This window comes from Protomyctophum bolini (assembly GCF_963924005.1).
Source record: "Protomyctophum bolini genome assembly, chromosome: 23".
In the NCBI taxonomy this organism is placed as follows: domain Eukaryota; kingdom Metazoa; phylum Chordata; class Actinopteri; order Myctophiformes; family Myctophidae; genus Protomyctophum; species Protomyctophum bolini.
In genome coordinates this window covers 14,792,680-14,813,178 of record NC_137884.1, presented here as the reverse complement: position 1 = coordinate 14,813,178, position 20,499 = coordinate 14,792,680, and the positions used below count along the sequence as shown (strand labels likewise).

The window sequence follows — 20,499 nt, the reverse complement described above, 5'->3', positions numbered from 1 at the left end:
GGATTAACCCATTAAGACCTGAGAGGCCGGTTATGTACAAATGCCTTCTAATAAACCTGCAGTAGCGACTCTCAAGATCAAATAAAGAAATAGAAGATCTCAAGCTAAAAGCATTAATTGTTTGAATAGCCAAGCAACACTAAAAATATAATCTAAAAATCTAAAATGACACACAGATGCTTTCCCAGATTTTATGCACCTGCTCATTGTGGTAAGCTTACCCCGATGCATGCAAATTAATGATCAAATAAGTGTATTTAAATGTATTCTAATATTGCATTGTTGTATGGCCAATAGCCTAATTGTATTTAACCACAATAGCCTATATAATTACCGTAATTAGTCTTTCTTTGGGCTAAACGTATAGACCTATATAGACAACTACTGTTTTGCTTATTATTAATTCAAATCGCCCTGTAAGGCCTCGACGACATTTTGCCAAATCCTCCTGAAATAACCTTCAAGTTGAGGACCTGTGTTCTCCTATTCAGACAAATGCGATTAACTGAAGTGGCTTTGGCAGAGCGAGCGTTAAATAAACGACTGCAGTGCTGACCTATAGTTACTTATACGAGGCCTGTATACTGCTAGGACACAATTAATTTCTATAGATATCTATAGATATAATATATGAATGTGTCTGTACTGTATATCGGGGGAATCCTGTAAGAATGATGATGGACATGATTGTTAAACAGGATTAAATAGTTGGCCCTGCATGTGCATTGCCCACAGTTCAATTGGCTGCAGAACAAAATTGAATGGGGAAAAAAGTATATTTTTAATTATTTTTTGTTTGTTGGAATAATATCAATTATTTCTACAATGTAATAACAAGCTCCCATGGCTAATTGCAGGTGGGATTGTATTGTGACAGCTGCCTTTGATGATGAAAGGCATTGAGGCACTGGGTGTTATGAAATTATTATTTACAAACGGTTTATAACACAGTATAGGCTTAGGCTATTTATGTCACTCATGTTCTGTAGTAGGCTCTGTCTAGACAAATGTTATAGGCATATTATACATAATATGCCTATAACATACAATAATATACATATAATTTTTGTATTTTTTATGGCAGAATAATAGGCTAAATAAATTACTTAACTGAATGAAGGTGCCAAGGCACATATAGGACATTCACTCATGAATGCACACAGAAATAACAATAAGTGCCATTGCTGCTATATATATATATATATATATCCAATAACAAACAGACAGACAGACAGACAGACAGACAGACAGACAGACAGACAGACAGACAGACAGACAGACAGACAGACAGACAGACATTTTAGTGTTGGTTATTCGAGCTATTTGCTATTTGCATCTGCTAATTTGTTTTAAACATTTTCGAAAAATCTTGAAAGTGTGCAATCTCCTGATTTAGAAGTAATTTTGTATAGAATCGGCCTCAGGTCTTAAAAGACACTGCAGGTTCTTTTCAACTTGGCTTTTTAGTGCTTATTGATTTGTGCAGGAAATGGCGATGGGAGTTCTTGCTCGGGGAGCCATTTGTGAGTCTGAGGGAATCACTTAGTTCATGGTTTGATCATCAGAGCAAATCAATGGATGGAGCTCTCTGGACTTGCAACCATGCAGGGTGTGGCTGAAGCCAGGAGCCATCAACTGCACAGCCAAATCCTCAGTGATGATCTTAAGTCAGTGTATACAAATGAACCCAATAAGACCACGACCACGATTCTACAATAGTTCTCGCACTTTCTTAACCTCTTTTTTTATTTTTATTCAAGAATATAGCAGATGTACAAGCTGTCAGCGTGACACGAAGTGACGTGCCGACAGCTTGTGGATCTAATTTGGTTTAATTTGTACACTCACTGAGCTTATGGATGAATTAACACTGAGGATTTTGCTGCAAGGTAGAGAAGGCTGCATGCTGTCAATGCTGTCAGAGAGATGTTTGAAAACAAAGAAGATCTTGTATATTATTTACTGGTTTGTCTAAATAGGTCAGGCAATGGATTGAAGGTTATACCAATCACTTGGAGTATAATTTGCATAGAAAAAATCTTTACAGTGCACTGACATTGAGCTGATGCAGAATTGGTCTCGTCAATAGAATCTGTCAGGAATAAATATGAACTATAGATTAGTATTTGTGGGCGTTCTGTAAATGAATGTCATCACAAAGTCAGCAACTCACGTTTTCATTGCAGTGTGCTCTGACGGCGGCCATTTTCTTGGGTGAGTGTTTGGTTAGTGCATGTGGTGGCGTGACGTCGTTACAGCCTCCACTGTCTATGGCATTAACTAATGATTTAGAGTTTAGAGGCTATTAGGTTGCCCATGCATTTGTTAACATGAAAATGCTTCAGAATTCAATATGTTTTTATATATTTCCTCTGTCGGCGCGTCAGCAGAGAAGGGCTCGACAAATTTTCATGGTCATATAAAATGAAAGCCAAGGGAGGTTTCTTCTTACCCTTCTATCAGTAAATTGTAGGTTTAGAATTCAGAATGTCATTAATTTTATGAATTTTGCATGTATGTATGTAGGAACATACAATGGCCTTTCTGCAGCACATGCTGCAGTGAACGCCCCAACAAAACAATGAACAAGTAATGCAGTCTTGACAAAAAAAAAAAGTGATATTAAAAAGACAAGGAGATATAGGTTGATGTCATCGAGGCCATGAAGGAAGAGTGTGACAGTAGTGTTCTCAAGTTTAGTGTCTCAACTTTAGACAATATCAGCACATGCCGGGCAGCCAGGGTCGCCTGAGCACCACTGGTCAAGGACTGGCCATCACAGCAACATAGAGATGTATTGTGAGGCTTTTATTATCAGCTGTATAGTTTGTCTACTTGAGTAAATACATTAGTGTATAGCTTACCGTAGTCAATTTTGAGAAGGGTAAAGGATATTTGTTAGAGAGGTGAGTTTCTGCGTAGTGCCATTTTGCAGAACAATCCAGCAAGTCACACTTCCTGTGTTGTGAGAGCTTTCAATTAAACTGAAATCTGGATCTATATTTTCACCAAAGATATAAAATAACAGTACATTATTTGACGTGTTACATACCGTACTTATTAACTAATAATGACTGAATGGTCAGAATATTACATTATTTGTAGTCAAATGAAAAATGAATCTGCAAAGACAAAATATAGCACCACAGATGATTAGCTGTGACTGGTGAGTAATTAGACAAGGAAGTAGATTTATAGTCTGTTTACCATGCTGTGACATAAAAGCCAACATCTGTCCACCGCAGTGCGGTACATCTTTGATAGAGCTGCGTCATTCCAGTTGTGTGAGATTTCCATGCGGATCATGAAGTCCCTCAGTCCCATCTTCCTCATCCAGATCATTGCGTTCTCTATAATCGTGGTCGTATAGCTTCTCTGTGCCCAACAGGCTGGGTGGTGATGGTGACTTTTGGGGTGATGGTGAGTCGTGGTGGTGATGCTGACTTTTGGGGTGGTGGTGACTGGTGTTGGTGATGGTCGTGACGACTCTGGCTCTGGGGTAGGGTTGGGATCCTTTAGGATTTTAATAAATCCGGTTTCCTTTAACGATTATAGGGGGGTTCCAAATGGACCCTTACAGGTCTAAAACTCTTGAGAGTGTACAAAATGGAAATGTTCCATTTTGCACACAGGTTATTGATGACTCTTGATGAGATGATGATGACTCTTGCGGGGGTGATGATGACTCTTAAGGTGACAATGACTCTTGGGGGGATGATAACCCTGAATCTGGTGTGATGATGCCTCTTGGTGATGACCTCTTAAGGTTATGACTCTTGTGAGGGATCGAGGGGGTGATGACGCTTATGATGACTCCTGTTCTGTGTATGGCACTGGTAGAATTCACTGTGAAAGCACACAATCAGTGAATTACCATAGGGCCATAAACAGAGCAGAGAAAGAACCACTAGAAGATGGCTGTCCAACTGTCCCTCATGCCCTCATCCCCTCCAGGATTCCTGGGTGTGGTGGTAGTGATGCAATGACTTTGGTTTGGTTGAGTTGCACATCTCTTGCTTGGATGTACTTGCTGTAAGCTTCACCCCAGTTGCATTCGGATACCTCAGCTTCTTGTCTTCTTTGCCTGTTTTGGCACTAGCACATTTTTGCTTCTGTGTATATACTTTGAGCAATTATGTGTAGTGCCAATATAGGACAAGACAGACTTTCATCCTGCTGGTTAACAATAACACCACCTTTGGATTCCAACCATCGCCATGCATTTCTGCACAATGTAATCTGGTCGTCATTATTTCTGATGGGACAAACTGAGAACTAAAAAGATCTGGACACATGTTTAAATACCTTCTGCTGAAAGTTCCTGTCCATGCTTGTGCAATTTTAGCCGAACAGTGACGTCTCACACGAAAATGCACGAAAGAACGATTGGGGGTCTGCTTTCCCTTTTACTGTTTTTTGACCAGTTCCATTTCTAGCGATGATGCTGAGCTTCGTTGGCCCTCCTCTTGAAGTCCTCTGACGTGAGCAGAGTCCTTGAATCATCATTTCAATTCCATGTGACAAATCAAGACCCCTGTGCCTTCCTAGTGGTTCAGAGAGGTCTGAAGCAGCTCTCTGGCAGTGTTTGGCAATGGTAGAACTCACACTGGTGAGGTAGCTGGATCCGGTGGTTCTAGACTTGCCAACTACTGCCTGCGAGTGTCCACCAGCGAAGCCCAATGCCTTTCAGTGTTTTAAAAAAATATATAGAATAATGTTCCAAAATACAGCAAATCTATTTGAAAAAATAGATTTGTTGTTTTTGTGTCTAAGTACTAAAGTCCCGATGTCACTCCCACTACCCCTGGGTCACGGCCTTATTTTTATTTATTTATTTTTTAACTCCCAAAGGTCCATTTTAGATATAATTAGATAATTTGTTTATTATAATAATTAATAATCAGTTCATATCCATATGAGTAAAATTGCCAGGGTGATTTGTTTATTTATAAGAACATAGTTCTTATATGATATTCGCCTATGGGAAATCCAATACAAAAAATAATGCCATGACCTAGGGGGATAGCGCTCTCTAGCGGCAGTGATGTCAGACTTCGGTGCTCAATATATATTATTTTAAAAATGCTCATGACATATTGTATAATGTGAAGTCTATTTATTTGGGTTTGGGAATCGACGTCTACTGAAGAGCTTCATAGGTCAGTGAGTGAGTGACTGGTGGTGATGGAAGGGCGGGGTGATGAACATGTTCCTCCCCTTCACACCCCAGTCTCAAAGCTCCATAACCTAAAAGAAGAAAACACCTTAGCGGTTTAGATTTCCAGAACATCTCACAACCTTTGGTCAAGTTTGATTGGGGAACCAAACCGATGGCTGTCTAGAAAGCATGAACAATCATATTAAGGTAATTAACCACAAAAAAAAAGGTGGTAAAACAGGGCTCTATGCTAGTGTGTTTTCTGTTATTGTGGGGAAAGCTTTAGGTAAAAATAGCCGATCGACAAGCATGTCGATCAAAAGAGTATGACTGACAGTGTTGACACTGAAAGTGTCCCGATTCGGTTTTATATATGGCCTGCCTTAATCCCTCCCACTTGATGTCACAGGCAGGCTGCTCATTGGGCAGATTGACAGAAAACATTGACAATATAAACACATGAGAAGCCAGGACACTCTGTTTTCTTCGGTGGGATCGTCAGATCAAATTAATAAAGTGAGTTTAGTGTGCAGCCTTCTCTTTACTTTATATATGTAACGCCCGGGATTTGAACTCGGGCCTCCCTTGTGAACGTCCAACATCTTAACCACTAGACCATAGGGATATCCCTCTGGACCGGGAGAGATATTAGACTTTTGAGGCCATCAGGCAGAGGCTCTGAGCTACTCGGCTACATATATAATGTACATGACTGAGAAGCTAAAGTGTGCAAATTCTTATTTAGAACCAAAACGTACTGACATAATCAATACAACAATAATACAGCAGTGTTTCCTGTTATCATTGGTCAATATGAAACTGTAGTTAAAAAAGGACTGACCTTGAATTAGCCACGACGACAACAACATGTAGTGGTACAAAACCAACGTTTCCACCACCAGATACAGGTCTTCTCCAGGGATTGACACAAACAAGAATGAACCTGTAATAATAGAGGAGGAGAACACAGGTGAACTCCAATTGGAATAGGTGTGTCTTCAATCAAGGTGACCGTGGGCAATAATCAAGCATTATATCGAGATTTAGGTATACAAAATCCATAATACAGCCTAGAGCCCTAGAGAACAGCAAAAAGATCTATTAAGGCACTATATAAATTGCAAAAATAATATTCACAGTAGACGGTTTTGACCTGCCATTTTGGTGCTTTTGTGTTGTAGTGTGATCAAGTAAGGGCGTTCATTATTTAATTTAAAAAAAATGAAGAAAAACGTTTGAATATGGATATAGGCCGACAGTGACGAAATGTTGGTGTTTGGACGTATAACTACTCTACAAGTGGAATGTTCTCCTGGTCGCATCTGTAAGAGCAGGTGAGGAACATAATCCAGGAACTCCAGTGAATCTGACAGCGACAGGGGACTCGACGGCCACGTGACTCGCGGCAAAAAAAAAACAAGGTATAAAGGGTCCCCTATTCCGCCTTCGCCCAAAAAGCCAACAGGGGGTGCCTCTCTCGGCTCCCAGGCGTAATTGGCAAACCGAGTGGTTTCGTCTTTCACCCTTCTCTTTCAATGCAGGCCCCTGCCCGCCCTCCCCCCCTCTCTCTCTCTCTCTCTCCCAAACCTGCTCAGGGAAAGGGTGGATGCCGGGTTTTACAGAGTGTTTCTCAGATGGTTGTTTTGCCTCAACAGACAGCCCTATCTACAGTATGGCTCTGAAATCTGCTGCATTGCATGCTGAGCTCCATATATCTGGGTCAGGGTCTGTTAATGTAGGTGACATGGGGATTAAAACCACTTTATCTGTCTTTGCATAAATCCTGCTTTATACCCTACACTAGCTGTAGCTGTGTCTAATATGATTTGTATTGTTACCAGGTTTTGGCCCCTGGGCTAGCTATATTTGATCTGCGCAGACCTCGTCATTGGACCTGCACTAGGCCTTTTCTTGCTTTTGTACGGAGGAGATCATTAAAACAGAAAGAGAACGGAAGTGCTGAGATTGAGGCGATAGACCGTCAGACTAGCCGACATAAAGGGGCTCAGTGTTGTTCGCTTGACAAACAGGCAACCGATTCAGATTGACTTTACTTCCATTGTCGTGGGCTCAAATTGCAGAACACAACACGCATATTTGACATGCAAACTGTTTACCTAATGCAAAATGAAAGCATGCTTTAACAATGCGATGTGCATGCACATATAAACTGGTGAAACCAGTCTTTTACTCTGTATGATGTGCACCTGGTGATGTTTTTTCCCCCTGCCCAAAAAAACACATTGTGTTTTATCGTACAAATACTCCTATATCTGTGATGCAAATAAAATCTTTAAAAAAAAAAGGCTGGTCCATTGTGTCAGATTCCCTGTAACGATCTTCTCTGCAGCAGAGTGCATTGTGGGAGGATAACCCCTGTCCTCTCCAGATGGGCCAAGAATCTCAGGTTACACTGCATTTTTCAGCCCCCCTCTCTATCCCACAGCCCCCCTTTGGCCTACACGCGCGCACACACACACACACACACACACAGGGTGGTGAGTGGTTCTCTGGGAGGGTTTGCGTTGGACTCAGACAGAGCGGTGCTTGTGTTGTGTTCTAATGCAGGGCTGCAGAGCATTAGTGGAATGAGATTAAGAGCCGTCACTCTTACGCAGTGTCTGGACTGGAGGTGGACATGCAGGTGAGAAGGAAGGCCATCATTAGAACGCCGTTCCTGTGAGAGACCGACCGTGTGCATCATCATCAGCAATTTGATTTTTGTTGATGGCGGAAAGACAACAAGCACTGCATTGCAAGTCGATCACTTATTATTCAATTATGTTGGTTCTCAACCTTTTCACCGCCCCCCACCCAATAATCGTCCTTAAACTGCACTGGACGCACAAAATAATCATATTTGAACTGCCTGACAAGCTCAAAACGCCTTGGCATTTCTTATATCGGCCAATGTTTGACCTGTTTTTATATAGTTTGATGATTACTTTTGATGCAGTAATGATATTTTTCTTTTCTTTTTTAGGTATTAAACATTTAAATTGCCACTATACTGTCATCTGGGGACTCCCGACTCACAGGTTGAGAACCACTGAAGGAAGATAACATCTCTTAAGGAAAATTTGGATTATGAATCTTTCTGGTTCTCAAACTAAATAATGTCAAGCCCCAAAAATGATTTGTATTTGGCCATGAGAGATTTGTGTCTAAATCCTTTGAATATGGCAGATCTTCAAGCTCATCAAGTGTCACATACACTGTTGTGGGCTTGTAGATCCCCCTTAATAACTCCCCTGGGGTCCCCGTCGGACCCCACTTTGAGAAACACTCCAATAGATTGTTTGCCACAGTTCAGCACACAATCCTATCACCGCTCTTAAAGGACAATCTTCATAAAATTGGTCCTCACTAATGCACATTATAATATCACACAGTTTCTGTCTACACACTCTGTGTCTCAGAGGGCTGTGGACAGTTCGGAATCCCGCCTATATCAGTGACATCATCGATGGCGAATCCAAGCTAATAGAAACTGCAGGTTTTCTATTCCTAAAGATATAATGGATATAATATAATAGTACAGGCAGACTCTTACTAGAGCATGTCTGAAATAAATGTCAGAGCTGAAATCAACATGTAAATATGAAATAAATGCTTAAACATGTAGCTAGGTGTAATGTTAGAGACCAATGTCAATTTGAAGCTATGATTTCCCTGCTTTCATAAGACATGAAAAAAACGAAAATCTAAAGAAATTCAATGACTTAGCCTATAGGTCAGAAACGGTCATATATTATCATGAGCATTAGTGAGGACCAATTATATGAAAACAGGTTTAAAACGGTTGAAGCATGGTCCTTTAACAGTATGCTGTGAAATAGGTGGGGGTCACAGAGACCATCTTGTGTGCAGACGTGCAGGGTCGGATTCAATCAGTGTCTCCAGTCCAGCCCACATGCTAAGAAGAACAAGGCGTGGGAGATTATCCCATGTACACGGAGCAAAGTGGGGGGACTCCAGACCTCCAGTCCGGACCCCAAGCAGAGAAGCGGGGATGGGGATGGGGGACAGGGGTGGGGGTATGTGGGTCCTGGGATACGCGTATTAAGAAACGATTAGTGGAGATTAAAGCTCTGCCCACGAGCTGACCTGCAGGACACTCCATGCAACAAGAACATCCAACCTCTCTCCCGCTGTCCCCGCACACTCCCCCCCTCCGTGGAGACGGGGTCACTGAAGCCTCACTCAGGGGCTCCTCGGTCAATACGTGTTGTCTCCTCTGTGTCCAGTGACGTTCCACTCCTAAAGATATTGTTGTCGTCTTCACCGCCACAGCCTGTCCGCTGTTTAACCCGTTAAGGCCCGATGAGGCCAGTAGTAGTTATCAAATGTTTTCATGCCAAGGACGCCCAAATTGATATGTATTTGGCCGCGGACCCCCATCTGCAGACACTCTCCCAGAAGAGAAGACATGTGTTAAAAATGTATTTGAAGGTTTTCAAAGAGTTTTCAGAAACGTTAAAAAAATAACAGATGTAGAAGCTCGCAGCGTGGCACAAAGTGACGTGCTGTGAGCTTGTACATCTGCTATTTATTTTTTTATATTTTGGAGAACCACCATTCTAAATCACCATCCTAAGAGTTTCCTAAAAAAACATAGCTAAAATAAAAAATTACAGATTCTTTCCCGGTTTTAATGGGTTAAAAGCTTCCAATCAGGCCCAGAAGTCTTTGATGTTTGGGAGTAGGTGATGACTCACTGGGCGTGGTGTTGTATTGATGTTGGCTACATACAACACACTGTCACCTGTAATATGGGGCCTCTGTGTAAACAGACCTGAATGCAGAAGCAATGCAGGCACGTTATTTTAATACCATACTGAACAGGTCTTCAACAAGGGGTCCGGAACCCCTAGGGGGTCGTCAGCGTTACTACAGGGGGGCCGCCAAATCTTTGTGTGATAGGACTTTATATATATTATCAACCACTTGAACCCCAGCATCCCTATTCTGAGGAGAACTTTACCCAAAAAAAGAAATAGAAAATCACACCCGTGTGAAGTGAGGGGCGCTCTTATCATCATACATCATCTCATTCTGGCCAATCACAATTTTCATCCTCACTTTTGTGAGCGGACCAAGTACAGAGAAAGGTCAAGTATTGACGGTTGAGGAGGTTAAATGTCTTATGTTGTGTTCACACAGGGCAGATTAAACGATGCAGTCTAAAAGGAAGCCAGCGACATAACGTCGCAAAGGCGCAACGATGCATGTAGCTGCTCCAAATCAACTAACGTGTCTTTGCATAGCTAAAATACACATTATGCGTTGTTGCACTACTGTTTTATACCCTTGTACTGTATTACTTTTCATTATTATTGTACTAACTTGTACATGTACTGTAGCTGCACTACTACTACTACTAATAGAGCACTGAAGTCTGACGTCAATATCGGTAGAGGGCGCCGCAAATACACGGGTTCATGTACTTTTTATTGTGTGTTTGAAATATAAACAAATCATCCTGGCCGCTGCACTAATATGGATATGAAGAATCAACTAAGATAGAAGATAGGTGTACTTTCCTCAGTCTCCTCAGAAAGAAGAGACGCTGGTGGGCCTTCTTGACCAGAGACGCGGTGTTGAGGGTCCAGGAGAGGTCCTCAGAGATGTGGACCCCCAGGAATCTCTATAGGCTAGCCGAATTGATAGGACTTCGGATGGAAAGGTGGAAGAGTTCAAAGAACAAGTTAAGGTTAGGATATTATCTTGGATACAATCTCAGTAGAAAACGTAAAAGAACAGTTCCACGGACAAGGCCAAGAGTCTTGCTACGGACACATTGATGATCCCTGAAACCTAGACGCATAGCTAGAGAGGGCGGGGGGAGGGTGGCTTGCTTAAACCAGGGCCAGCCTCCGAGAATAAGACAGAATCGCAAGCCAACGGTGTTAAGGATGCACGTGGTGTGTGTGTGTGTGTGTGTGTGTGTGTCGTGCTGGCCAGGCCAGCAGGGGGGCAAACACATGAAACAAGGAGGAAACGAGACGTTTCAATTCCGTGCAAAATGTAACCTGCTTCTCCTGCTGTAATCTGGACCAGAGCTGCATGCACTGACGCCTGACGGATTAAGACCTCTCTCTCCCTCTCTGTGCAACAGGAGCACTGTTGCCAGATTCTGCGAGAGAAATAAGCATCTATGTCTAGGAAAACCTATATTATAGGCCACATGCACACTTTAAACCTATACGCCATCAATCTGAGAAGCCATTGTCATGAAATAAAGGAAAAACAGCGCCCTCTTTTCCTTAGAATGTATTGTTGCGAGTCAACAGTCTCGAGACTTATATGCAGTATACATCTGCAATTTGAAAACAGACGATCTGCAAGTTCAAAATGCGTAGTTTGTATCTGCCATTTCCAAAAACACTTAAGCAATTAAATGAGGAATTAAATGAATATTTGGAAGATCTTTGAAATACAAATCTGTTACGGGGCTCCTTGGCACTAAACATTCTCAGATGGGGTTTAGGGACAAATACATATTCATTTTGGGGAACATGACATGAAAATAATTGAGAACCACTGGTTTAATTACCTAACTAAAAAAATGTAAGCAAACCCAAATAAGCAACTACACTTTAGAAACACATGCACCTTCACAGAAAAATAACCCCAAAGTAGTTTATCAGCTGACATGGCAACACTGAACAGAAGGCCTCTACTAGCAAATCCCAGGCTTTAGAGCCAGGGGGAGGGGCAGCGGGCCAACACAGCTTATGATGTAACCAGGCCCATGTCTGTCATCATGGCTGAGTGGTGGGGGGGGGGGGGTACAAAATGGAGAGAATATTGTTCTCGCCAGGCAGAAACACTCTTATCTCCATTATTCAAACTTTGTGTTTTTGTTTTTTTGTAAATGAACGCCCTACTTGATCCTACTCCAGCATCACACAAAAGGATCAAAAGTAGCAGATCCACAACTTGCTCGAAACGCTGCGCAAAGACGATAATATATGAACGTCTATGGAATTCTAAGGTTCCATTTGATGTTGTAGAAAAATTACTCTGGAAATTAAGTCTATAAACATTATAAAGTTGACTTGGCATATAAAAGGTTATTATGGCACTTTTTGTATTCAAAGTAAAACGTTTTCAAAAGTAGATGCTTTTAAAGATACTTAATAATCACATTACAAATCACATTTCAAATCCTACTGTTTTCCACCATTGGCGTAGATCTACGCCAAACGATCGCAGTGAACTGATGCAAGCTGAAGACGAGAACAAAGGAGTCTTAGATTAGACCATCTTCTTTGCTTTGGTGTCTATTAAAACACTTTTGCCGTGATTGGCGTACGGTAGATATGTCTTATGGTCCTTTTATAGTGGTTACTTACACCCAATGCTACTTACATTAGCATTGGGTTGCTAGGTGATGAAGTAAACAGAAAATGAACTGTCCATCCTGATCGCCGCACACATCCACTTGCTGTTGTTTCTGTTCCTTTCAAATGCCTTTATCAGATTCCTTTCCTCGCCGTCGTTGGCCCATAGCCAAAGTAGTGATGGTCATGATAGGACTGTGTGCTCTGAAAGCGAAAGCGGGGTCCTTCAAAATAAGGGTTGCACTGGAAAAATGCTTGCAGTCCACCGTTAATTGTATTAATAGCTGGCAGGGAAAGTATGGAAATGTATAAATAATACAAAATAAAAAATAAATAGCAAAACAATATCATATCGTGGACTTATGGTGATATCATCTTGAGTATAATTTTTTTACCTCCCCACCTAGTAACAATGGCAGTTAAAGGACAAAACGGCATGATAGGTGAACAACAGCAGTCATTTTTATTAGGTTTTATCCACAGATGCTTGGTGATTCATTACACCTGTGACGTGAGAGGGTTCAAGAGACAACCAATTTGCTCTTTTCATAAGATTTGAAGAACTGTCCTGTGTCAACGTCATCATAAATACGACACATTTTATATGTTATGTGATTTACAAAACGAAGCAGACCACCCATTCCTGCAAGTGACATACAAATTCAAAAAAATAATCCAAGGGGGGGCTCTGCCAACCAAATGACCAGTAAATAAATTGACCTAGACAAAACGGTCAGCTCAGCAATCCAGCAGTAGAAAACACCATCTAATAATTATATCCTGAGTCTTCAACACATGTTCACGACATGTCCGTGGACTATACGGCAAACCAAAGGCCTGATTCGTTCAACGTAGAACGATGGGTGTGGCTAAGGACAGGTGTCCAAGTAGACAGTGGTTCTCAAAACCATTTCATTTCAACGACCACCCCATAACTGAGCGTACGGGTCCATGTCTACGCTCACAGAGTTACAGACCTGTAACTGGGGTCCATTTTGAAACTGTGAGAACCACTGATCTAAGGACAGTGACAGGAACGTAAGAACAGTGACAGGGACATAGGGACAGTGACAACAGGCAGTGGCAGGTACCTAAGGGGTAAAGCAGTGGTGGCTTTTGTCTCCAGGGTTTTTGGTTCATCGTTATGTTTTTAAGAGAAGGGTTAAGCGTGAAGAAATAAATACTAAATATTCTAACCTTTGTAACACAATAATTGTCAACATCACAAATCTAGGAAATGCAGCTAAATGACCAAAAGTAATGAAAGAAAAACACAATATCTTTACATAGTAAACACAATGCATTGATAAATCTGTCCATTTTTTTGTATTTCCCCTGCAAGATGTACATCAAAAAATATATTTTACATTGTACAGAGATGACCATGGCGGGAAAAAAAAGTCTCCAAGGCGACCATTTTGTTGTGCCTTCTCCTTCCTCCTGTGGAGTCGATGGGAGCAGTTAGGTCACTGCTCCTCAACGTCAGGTTAGCAGACCACCCGGGGCTCAAAACGGACCTTTACAGGTTCTGTGACTCTGAGTGTACAAATGGAACCAAAGGGACCCTTAAATAAGGAGGATTTTACAGTGCAGATCGGGGTTGCATTACTCCTCGTTTCCACATGTGTTCTTTCAGAAATTATGTTGGGTCCATTCCTGTCTAGGCCTATAAGAAACTCTGTTATCTCCGTTGTGTGTGAGCGCGAAACCCCTCCTTGCGTTTACTTTTTTTACGTTTTCCCCATACGGAATTTATCTCGAGTACGTTGAAAGATAAATAGTTGTTCCGAAACCGATAGCAGTATCGGAAAAGCTGCCGATACTGCCTGACCTTTTCATTTATATTTATCACTAGATCAGTGGTCCTCAACCCTTTTGAATTATAAGGAACACCATAACTCTGAGTGTGTACGAATGGAACCAAATGGACCATTCCATTTGTACACTATCAGAGTTACAGACCTGTAAGGGTCCCTTTGGAACCCCCTCTAGGTATTTTTTTTAAATTACACACTCATCGGATTGCTAGTCTGTATCGCCCGATATGCAAGTTATGAGTATTGGATTCGGTTTCGAGAGGGCTAAAATGGTATCGGTACATTTAAAAAATAAATGAACTTTGTACAGATTTCGGAGAGACTGCTTTTCGTATACAAGGAAAAAAGCAGAGGATGCCATTTAATTTAATTCTGTTGTATGATTGTATTCATACTGTATATAATATCTTATATATAGAGCTCAGCCTCTCCCGGTACTCAATTCCATTTTACATTGATTTACATTTACAAAATTATCATTACGATCAGCAAAATAAATGCATTTTAAATCCATGTACAGTAGAGGGAATATTGCCTCATAGCTGTGTGTAAGCTAAGCTAACTAAACTAACTAAAGAGAATCAGTGATTCTCATTTCATGCCAAGGACATATCGGTTAAAATGATTGTGATGCTATAGCAACTACTTTTGCTGGGGACCCCTTGGAACCGCTCCAAGGACCCCTGGCTCCCCGCTTTGAGTACCACTCCCATTTGATACGAAAGTTTCCATTTTTGTTTTCCAACCCTAACCCCAAAGCTACACTGTAAAATGTTAACCGAGACATTGTATAAATGGAACCACATTTTGGTTCGGTTTGTACACACTGAAGAGTTACAGAGCGGCTAACGGGTCCATTTGATACCCCCTAGTCGGGTCCAAATGGAAAAGGACGTCGACGTACAGCCGCCAGCCAACCAGGTGAGCAGTCACTACTCACTACTACTGCTCCAGGGTGACCACCTCCACGGCCTGTCCGTCCAGCGTTACAGTGTTGTCGATCCGCGTAGCGACGGGCGCCATGGCAACCTGGACCGGCCGGTTGCCCTGGGCCAGGCTGGTGACCACAGTCTGGTACATGCTCACTGGGATCTGGACCAGCCCTGAGGAGGAGGAGATCAATGTGTTAAAACTGACTAATTATAAGCCTTTTTCTGTTAAGACCATGAGTCTTCAACAGGGGGGTCCTAAGACGGGGGGGCAACCAAATGTTTGTGCGATTGGATTTTGTTTTTTACATTAACCACTTGAACCCCTATTCTGAGGAGAACATTGGCCGAAAATAGCTGATTTACAAGTACACGTTGTGTGATTCTAAATCGGCCATTTTCAGCAAAGAGGTGTAGAGGGGGGAAAAGAGCAGACCAAGTACTAGTACATAGCCAACGGCCAAGTTTTCTTAGTATAGACTCAGGGTTAAAGGTCGACGAGATCTATGGAATCAGGTTATCGACACGCCTTTGTAGACAATCTGATGAAAAAGTGCATGTGATGGAAACCACATGCACATCCCCAAACCGAACTGCGGTGCGACGAACAGTAGTAGTATAAAGAGAAGAAAAATAAATGCTTGCACAAACTTAAGGCTCCAATGCGACAGATGCTTTATTGCACCGAGGAACGCTGCGACGTTACAAGCTTAACGTCCGAGGAAGAGCATGTAGCTCATAAAATCACAGCATTCTTTGGTGCAATAACAATAAAGCAGTGGTTCTCAACCTTTTCAGGTCGCGACCCCCCAAAATAATCATCTGTGAACTGGGTACCCCCCACCTGGACGAGCACTTGGAATTGTAGGACATTTGGTTTGACTTGGTTCCACAGATAAATACTGTGAGAAAATCTAAAAGTAGTAGCTATACTTTTTTTGATTTATTTTCTAATAAAGTGCAGTCCAGTGGTTTGCAAGATTAGCTCGGGGCACAGCCTGCACACAGACAGACAGACCTCTAATAGACGGCTAGACTTCTGAACATTAGACTTTTCTTCTTTTTTTTTGAAGGGGAAAAAAAAGCATTGTTGAATCACTGGTGAGATCCGAGTGGATTCTCTGTCTCTCTGTCCAACAGCGACGCGACCCAGCGTTCCTAACAGGCTTGGAGGTTTGAGTCAGGGAGCCATGTTAACGAGACGGCATTTGTGAACAATGGCCTGATTGAACCCGCCGGCCGGCCGGCCGGCCAGCTGTGTGCAAGTGGGGTCACGTGACTTGTGTCCCGCCCTGCAAGCTGTCACCGTGTTGGACCAGGCAGGAAGGTCAAACACAGGAGCTCCTAAGACTGTGAACTAACATCATGTCCTTGAGATGCGTTTAGAACACAACTCACTTTTTGTTTTTTAAAACAAAAGCAATAATAGTGGAAATTAGCGTATTTTGAACTTGAACTCTGCCATTTCCACTATTATTTAAAGTGAAATGATTATGACGATTATGCAACAGCTTATCGTGATTATATCAAATAACTAAGATTATGGAATGTTTGTGACAGGCCGAATAATAATAATAATGTGTGGGATTTTGTCATTGTTGCTCCCATTACAGTGTGCGCGTGTGTGTGTGTGTGTGTGTGTGTGTGTGACTGTGTGTGTGTGTGTGTGTGTGTGTGTGTGTGTGTGTGTGTGTGTGTGTGTGTGTGTGGAGGGGGGCGGGTCCATCTAAAGTCACTTGTTTCCAGCGCTTGGTGACAGGGTGACAACGCACTGAGCCAGGTGATTGTGTACAGAAGTACCTCAGCCCCTCGAGCCTCTTTACTGTGACATGAAGGGCCGTGCCTGGTGTGGTGCTGTGTGTGCTGGTTCGTATGTGTGTGTGTGTGGTGTGGTGCTGTGTGTGCTGGTTCGTATGTGTGTGTGTGTGTGTGTGTGTGTGTGTGTGTGTGTGTGTGTGTGTGTGTGGCTGTGTGCATGAGCCAATCAGCGCGGTCCGGGCCAGGCACTTCAAACAGAGCTCTCTCAACCCCCTTCAAAGCATCACAGTGATTAGCTGAGGTCAACATGCCGGTATCACATTAGGAGCCTACATAGGACTATAGCAGGGGTCCTCAAAGTGGCTGCCGTGGGTGCTGCTGAATAGTTATTCGGAATTCATCAATATCACTTCAGTTTAACCACCTCCTAGACCCTCCATAGTTTGTAAAACGGACCTCAGTGAGTACACTGTTAAATCTGCCTTTGAATGGGTGGTGGGTACACTGTTAAATCTGCTGTTCAATAGGTGGTGGGTACACTGTTAAATCTGCCTTTGAATGGGTGGTGGGTACACTGTTAAATCTGCTGTTCAATAGGTGGTGGGTACACTGTTAAATCTGCCTTTGAATGGGTGGTGGGTACACTGTTAAATCTGCTGTTCAATAGGTGGTGGGTACACTGTTAAATCTGCCTTTGAATGGGTGGTGGGTACACTGTTAAATTTGCCTTTGCACAGAGTCCTGCAATGGGTCGGATACCCGTGGTACCCGAGTTTGACGGGTGGGAACGGGCGGGACAATATACCTTTATAAGTTAACGGGTACGGGCGGAACGCAACGCAGCGCGGGTGCAGGGTGACCTTTTTTAGTCAGTGGACCCGCACTGTGCAATGTTATAAACAGCAGCTGAGCTGGGGTTTCTCCTCAACAGCGGATGTTGGATGAAATAAAGTCAATGATAGCTATCGCCTATCGGTGCCTGTGATATGAACGGGTAACGGGGCGGGTAACAGGTCCACTTTTTGACGGGCGGGGCGGATCTGGTTTCCAGTTTTATATAAATCACGGGTAACGGGCGGGACGGGTGCGGGTATCGAAAATTGGACCCGTGCAGGACTCTGCTACAGCATCAATGGTGTAGTTCTGGTCCAGTGTGTCAGTTGAGAGCCTTGTTTGGAGACAAATACAACGTTAACAGCCCAAAACTGGATTTAGTGATTGGGCTTTAAATACTCACTGAGGTAGTGCTGGTTGTCGAGCTTGTTCTCCGTGAGGGTCCTGGTCTCTGTTCTCCAACCGCCGTCTAAAAAGGACATTTTTTCAAACAAATATCGTCCTTTACCAATTGCTGAGTCAGCATTTTTGCCTTAACCCATTAAGACCTGCGGCCGATTGTACAACCGCCCTCTAAATCCTATAATAGTTTATTGAAAAACCTACCGGTATGTTGCTATGTATCGTTACTGTTGGGCAGAAACCTCTTATCTCCATAACCTTGTGTTTTTTTTGTAAATTAACACCCCACTTGATCAGACTATAGGGTTACATGAAAGCATCAAAAGTAGCAGGTCTGCAAGCTCGAAACACGACTCAAGCTTGTAGATCTGCTACTTTTGATTTGGAATACTGAAAAGTAACAAAGTTTCCACCCGACAGATGACAAAAATATTAATATAGATATATATGGCTGTTTCTTTTTTTACAACATTTTTATACACTGACTGTAGATTACCATGCCAATACTCAAAACAAGTTGAACGCTATAATTTGTGCTGAAAATGTCTTTTTTACAGCTATAAACAAAGCCTAAACAAAACGCACCCGACCAGAGCCGGTACATACAGATGCACTTCTTATGGGTGAACACTAGTGGGCAGCACTACGCACCCTGATGCACATTTTGTTTAACTGTAGATGAGATAGCGGCTGATCAGCTTAAAAGGTGCTTAAAGCCATTCTTCTGTTTGTTCATCCCACTAAGACCAGACATGCATTGTGATTGATGGGGGTGCAACGGTGTGTGTGTGTAGTACTAGTAGGGTTAGGGTTATATATATTCATGTGCATGGCTGTGTGTGTGTGTGTGTGTGTGTGTGTGTGTGTGTGTGTGTGTGTGTGTGTGTGTGTGTGTGTGTGTGTGTGTGTGTGTGTGTGTGTGCAGTGACGGATCAACCCCTCTCAAGGCCCTGGTGCTTCACCAAATCAAAAGGCCCTACAGATTCAGCCAATTAATTAATTAATGAATTGGCTGAATCTGTAGGGCCTTTTGATTTGGTTAATTAATTAACATGCTTGCGTTCAGCTCATATCCACTGCCTGCGCTGCCCGCTGACACTGGGCATTGGGCACAGCCTTTCCAACTCCAGTCTCTGCTAAAGTATTATGTAAGGACTAGGAGATTACTTTATGGTTATTAATACAGTTATTAACAAGAAACAACACACGTTGGTCTGAGTGAGGGGGCCTTCCTGAGCGAGGGGGCTTCTGATTGCATCACTTACTCGCTTCCCCTCTGTCAGTGACTGAGGAGGAAGCGACGCACAGCTGTTGGGAACCCCCCCCCAAACTGACCGAGGGAAAATCAACTGCTACAGAAACTGTCGGACGACCAAAAATACTAGCGGGGGTTCCTGTGTTGCCACTGTTGCGTTATATTTTTCGACAGAAGCAACAGCTGTACTTATAGTCTCGTACCGGGCCCTGCAAGCTGCGGGCCCTGGAGCTTAAGCTCCACTAAGTTCCATTGTTAATCCGGGCCTGTGTGTGTGTGTGTGTGTGTGTGTGTGTGTGTGTGTGTGTGTGTGTGTGTGTGTGTGTGTGTGTGTGTGTGTGCGTTGAGTAGGGTTAGGGTTATCTAGGGTTAGCTTTATGCACGTGCGTGCACAACAATGCGCGTTCCCGGCACGGTCAACACAGAACAAAGCGGTGACGCCGTCGACCTCGATGTTCTCACTTCCTCAGTCACACTGTATAAACGGCCATGCGGGTAGCTGGCCTAGTATTGTTCTGCTGCTTACTGCATGTGAATTTCGTCGCTGGTTACGGGCTTTTATATTAAAAAAATATCACAAGTCTAACTCATGTTGATTAGGTGATGTAATGGTGTAAACAAACGGTGCCAACACAAATATCAAATGCCATTAACAATAAAGAGACAATATGACGTAATGAGGGACAATATCACGTACATTTTCCCTTCATTGTCAATGGCGTTTTTAAAACAAACAAACATTTTGAGGGGCTAGCACCCCTCAAAATTAAAGGAAAATTATTAATTGAAACAAAAATAAAAACAACAAATTAACAATGCAACAAAATGAGGAATATTACATTAGAATAAACATTAGAACACTAGCACTGAGCTGAGTGGCTATGTGCACATGCATGTGATGACTTGTGACGTGCACATTACATGTGCGTGACGTAATTAAAATACAGGAGCCCTACTAGTTAAAAGATCCACAGCACACCACTGTGTGTGTGTGTGTGTG

General features: G+C 42.6%; 1 protein-coding gene across 5 annotated transcripts in view; it reads right to left on the bottom strand.

Annotated features, from left to right (window-relative positions):
- Positions 1 to 12,944: 12,944 nt before the first annotated feature.
- The window catches only part of nrf1 (nuclear respiratory factor 1), a 31,224-nt gene continuing 23,669 nt past the window's right edge, over positions 12,945 to 20,499 (bottom strand). For 4 of the 5 annotated variants that reach the window (XM_080756864.1, XM_080756861.1, XM_080756865.1 and 1 more), the window contains 2 exons: positions 18,246 to 18,311; positions 14,615 to 15,424 (listed from right to left, as the gene is read on the bottom strand). In XM_080756864.1, coding sequence (XP_080612990.1) covers positions 15,264 to 15,424; positions 18,246 to 18,311 — 227 coding nt within the window. In that variant the 3' untranslated portion in view covers positions 14,615 to 15,263. Of the gene's footprint in view, positions 14,041 to 14,614; positions 15,425 to 18,245; positions 18,312 to 20,499 lie in introns of those variants that run through there. The other variant, XM_080756862.1, reaches the window with a different exon arrangement.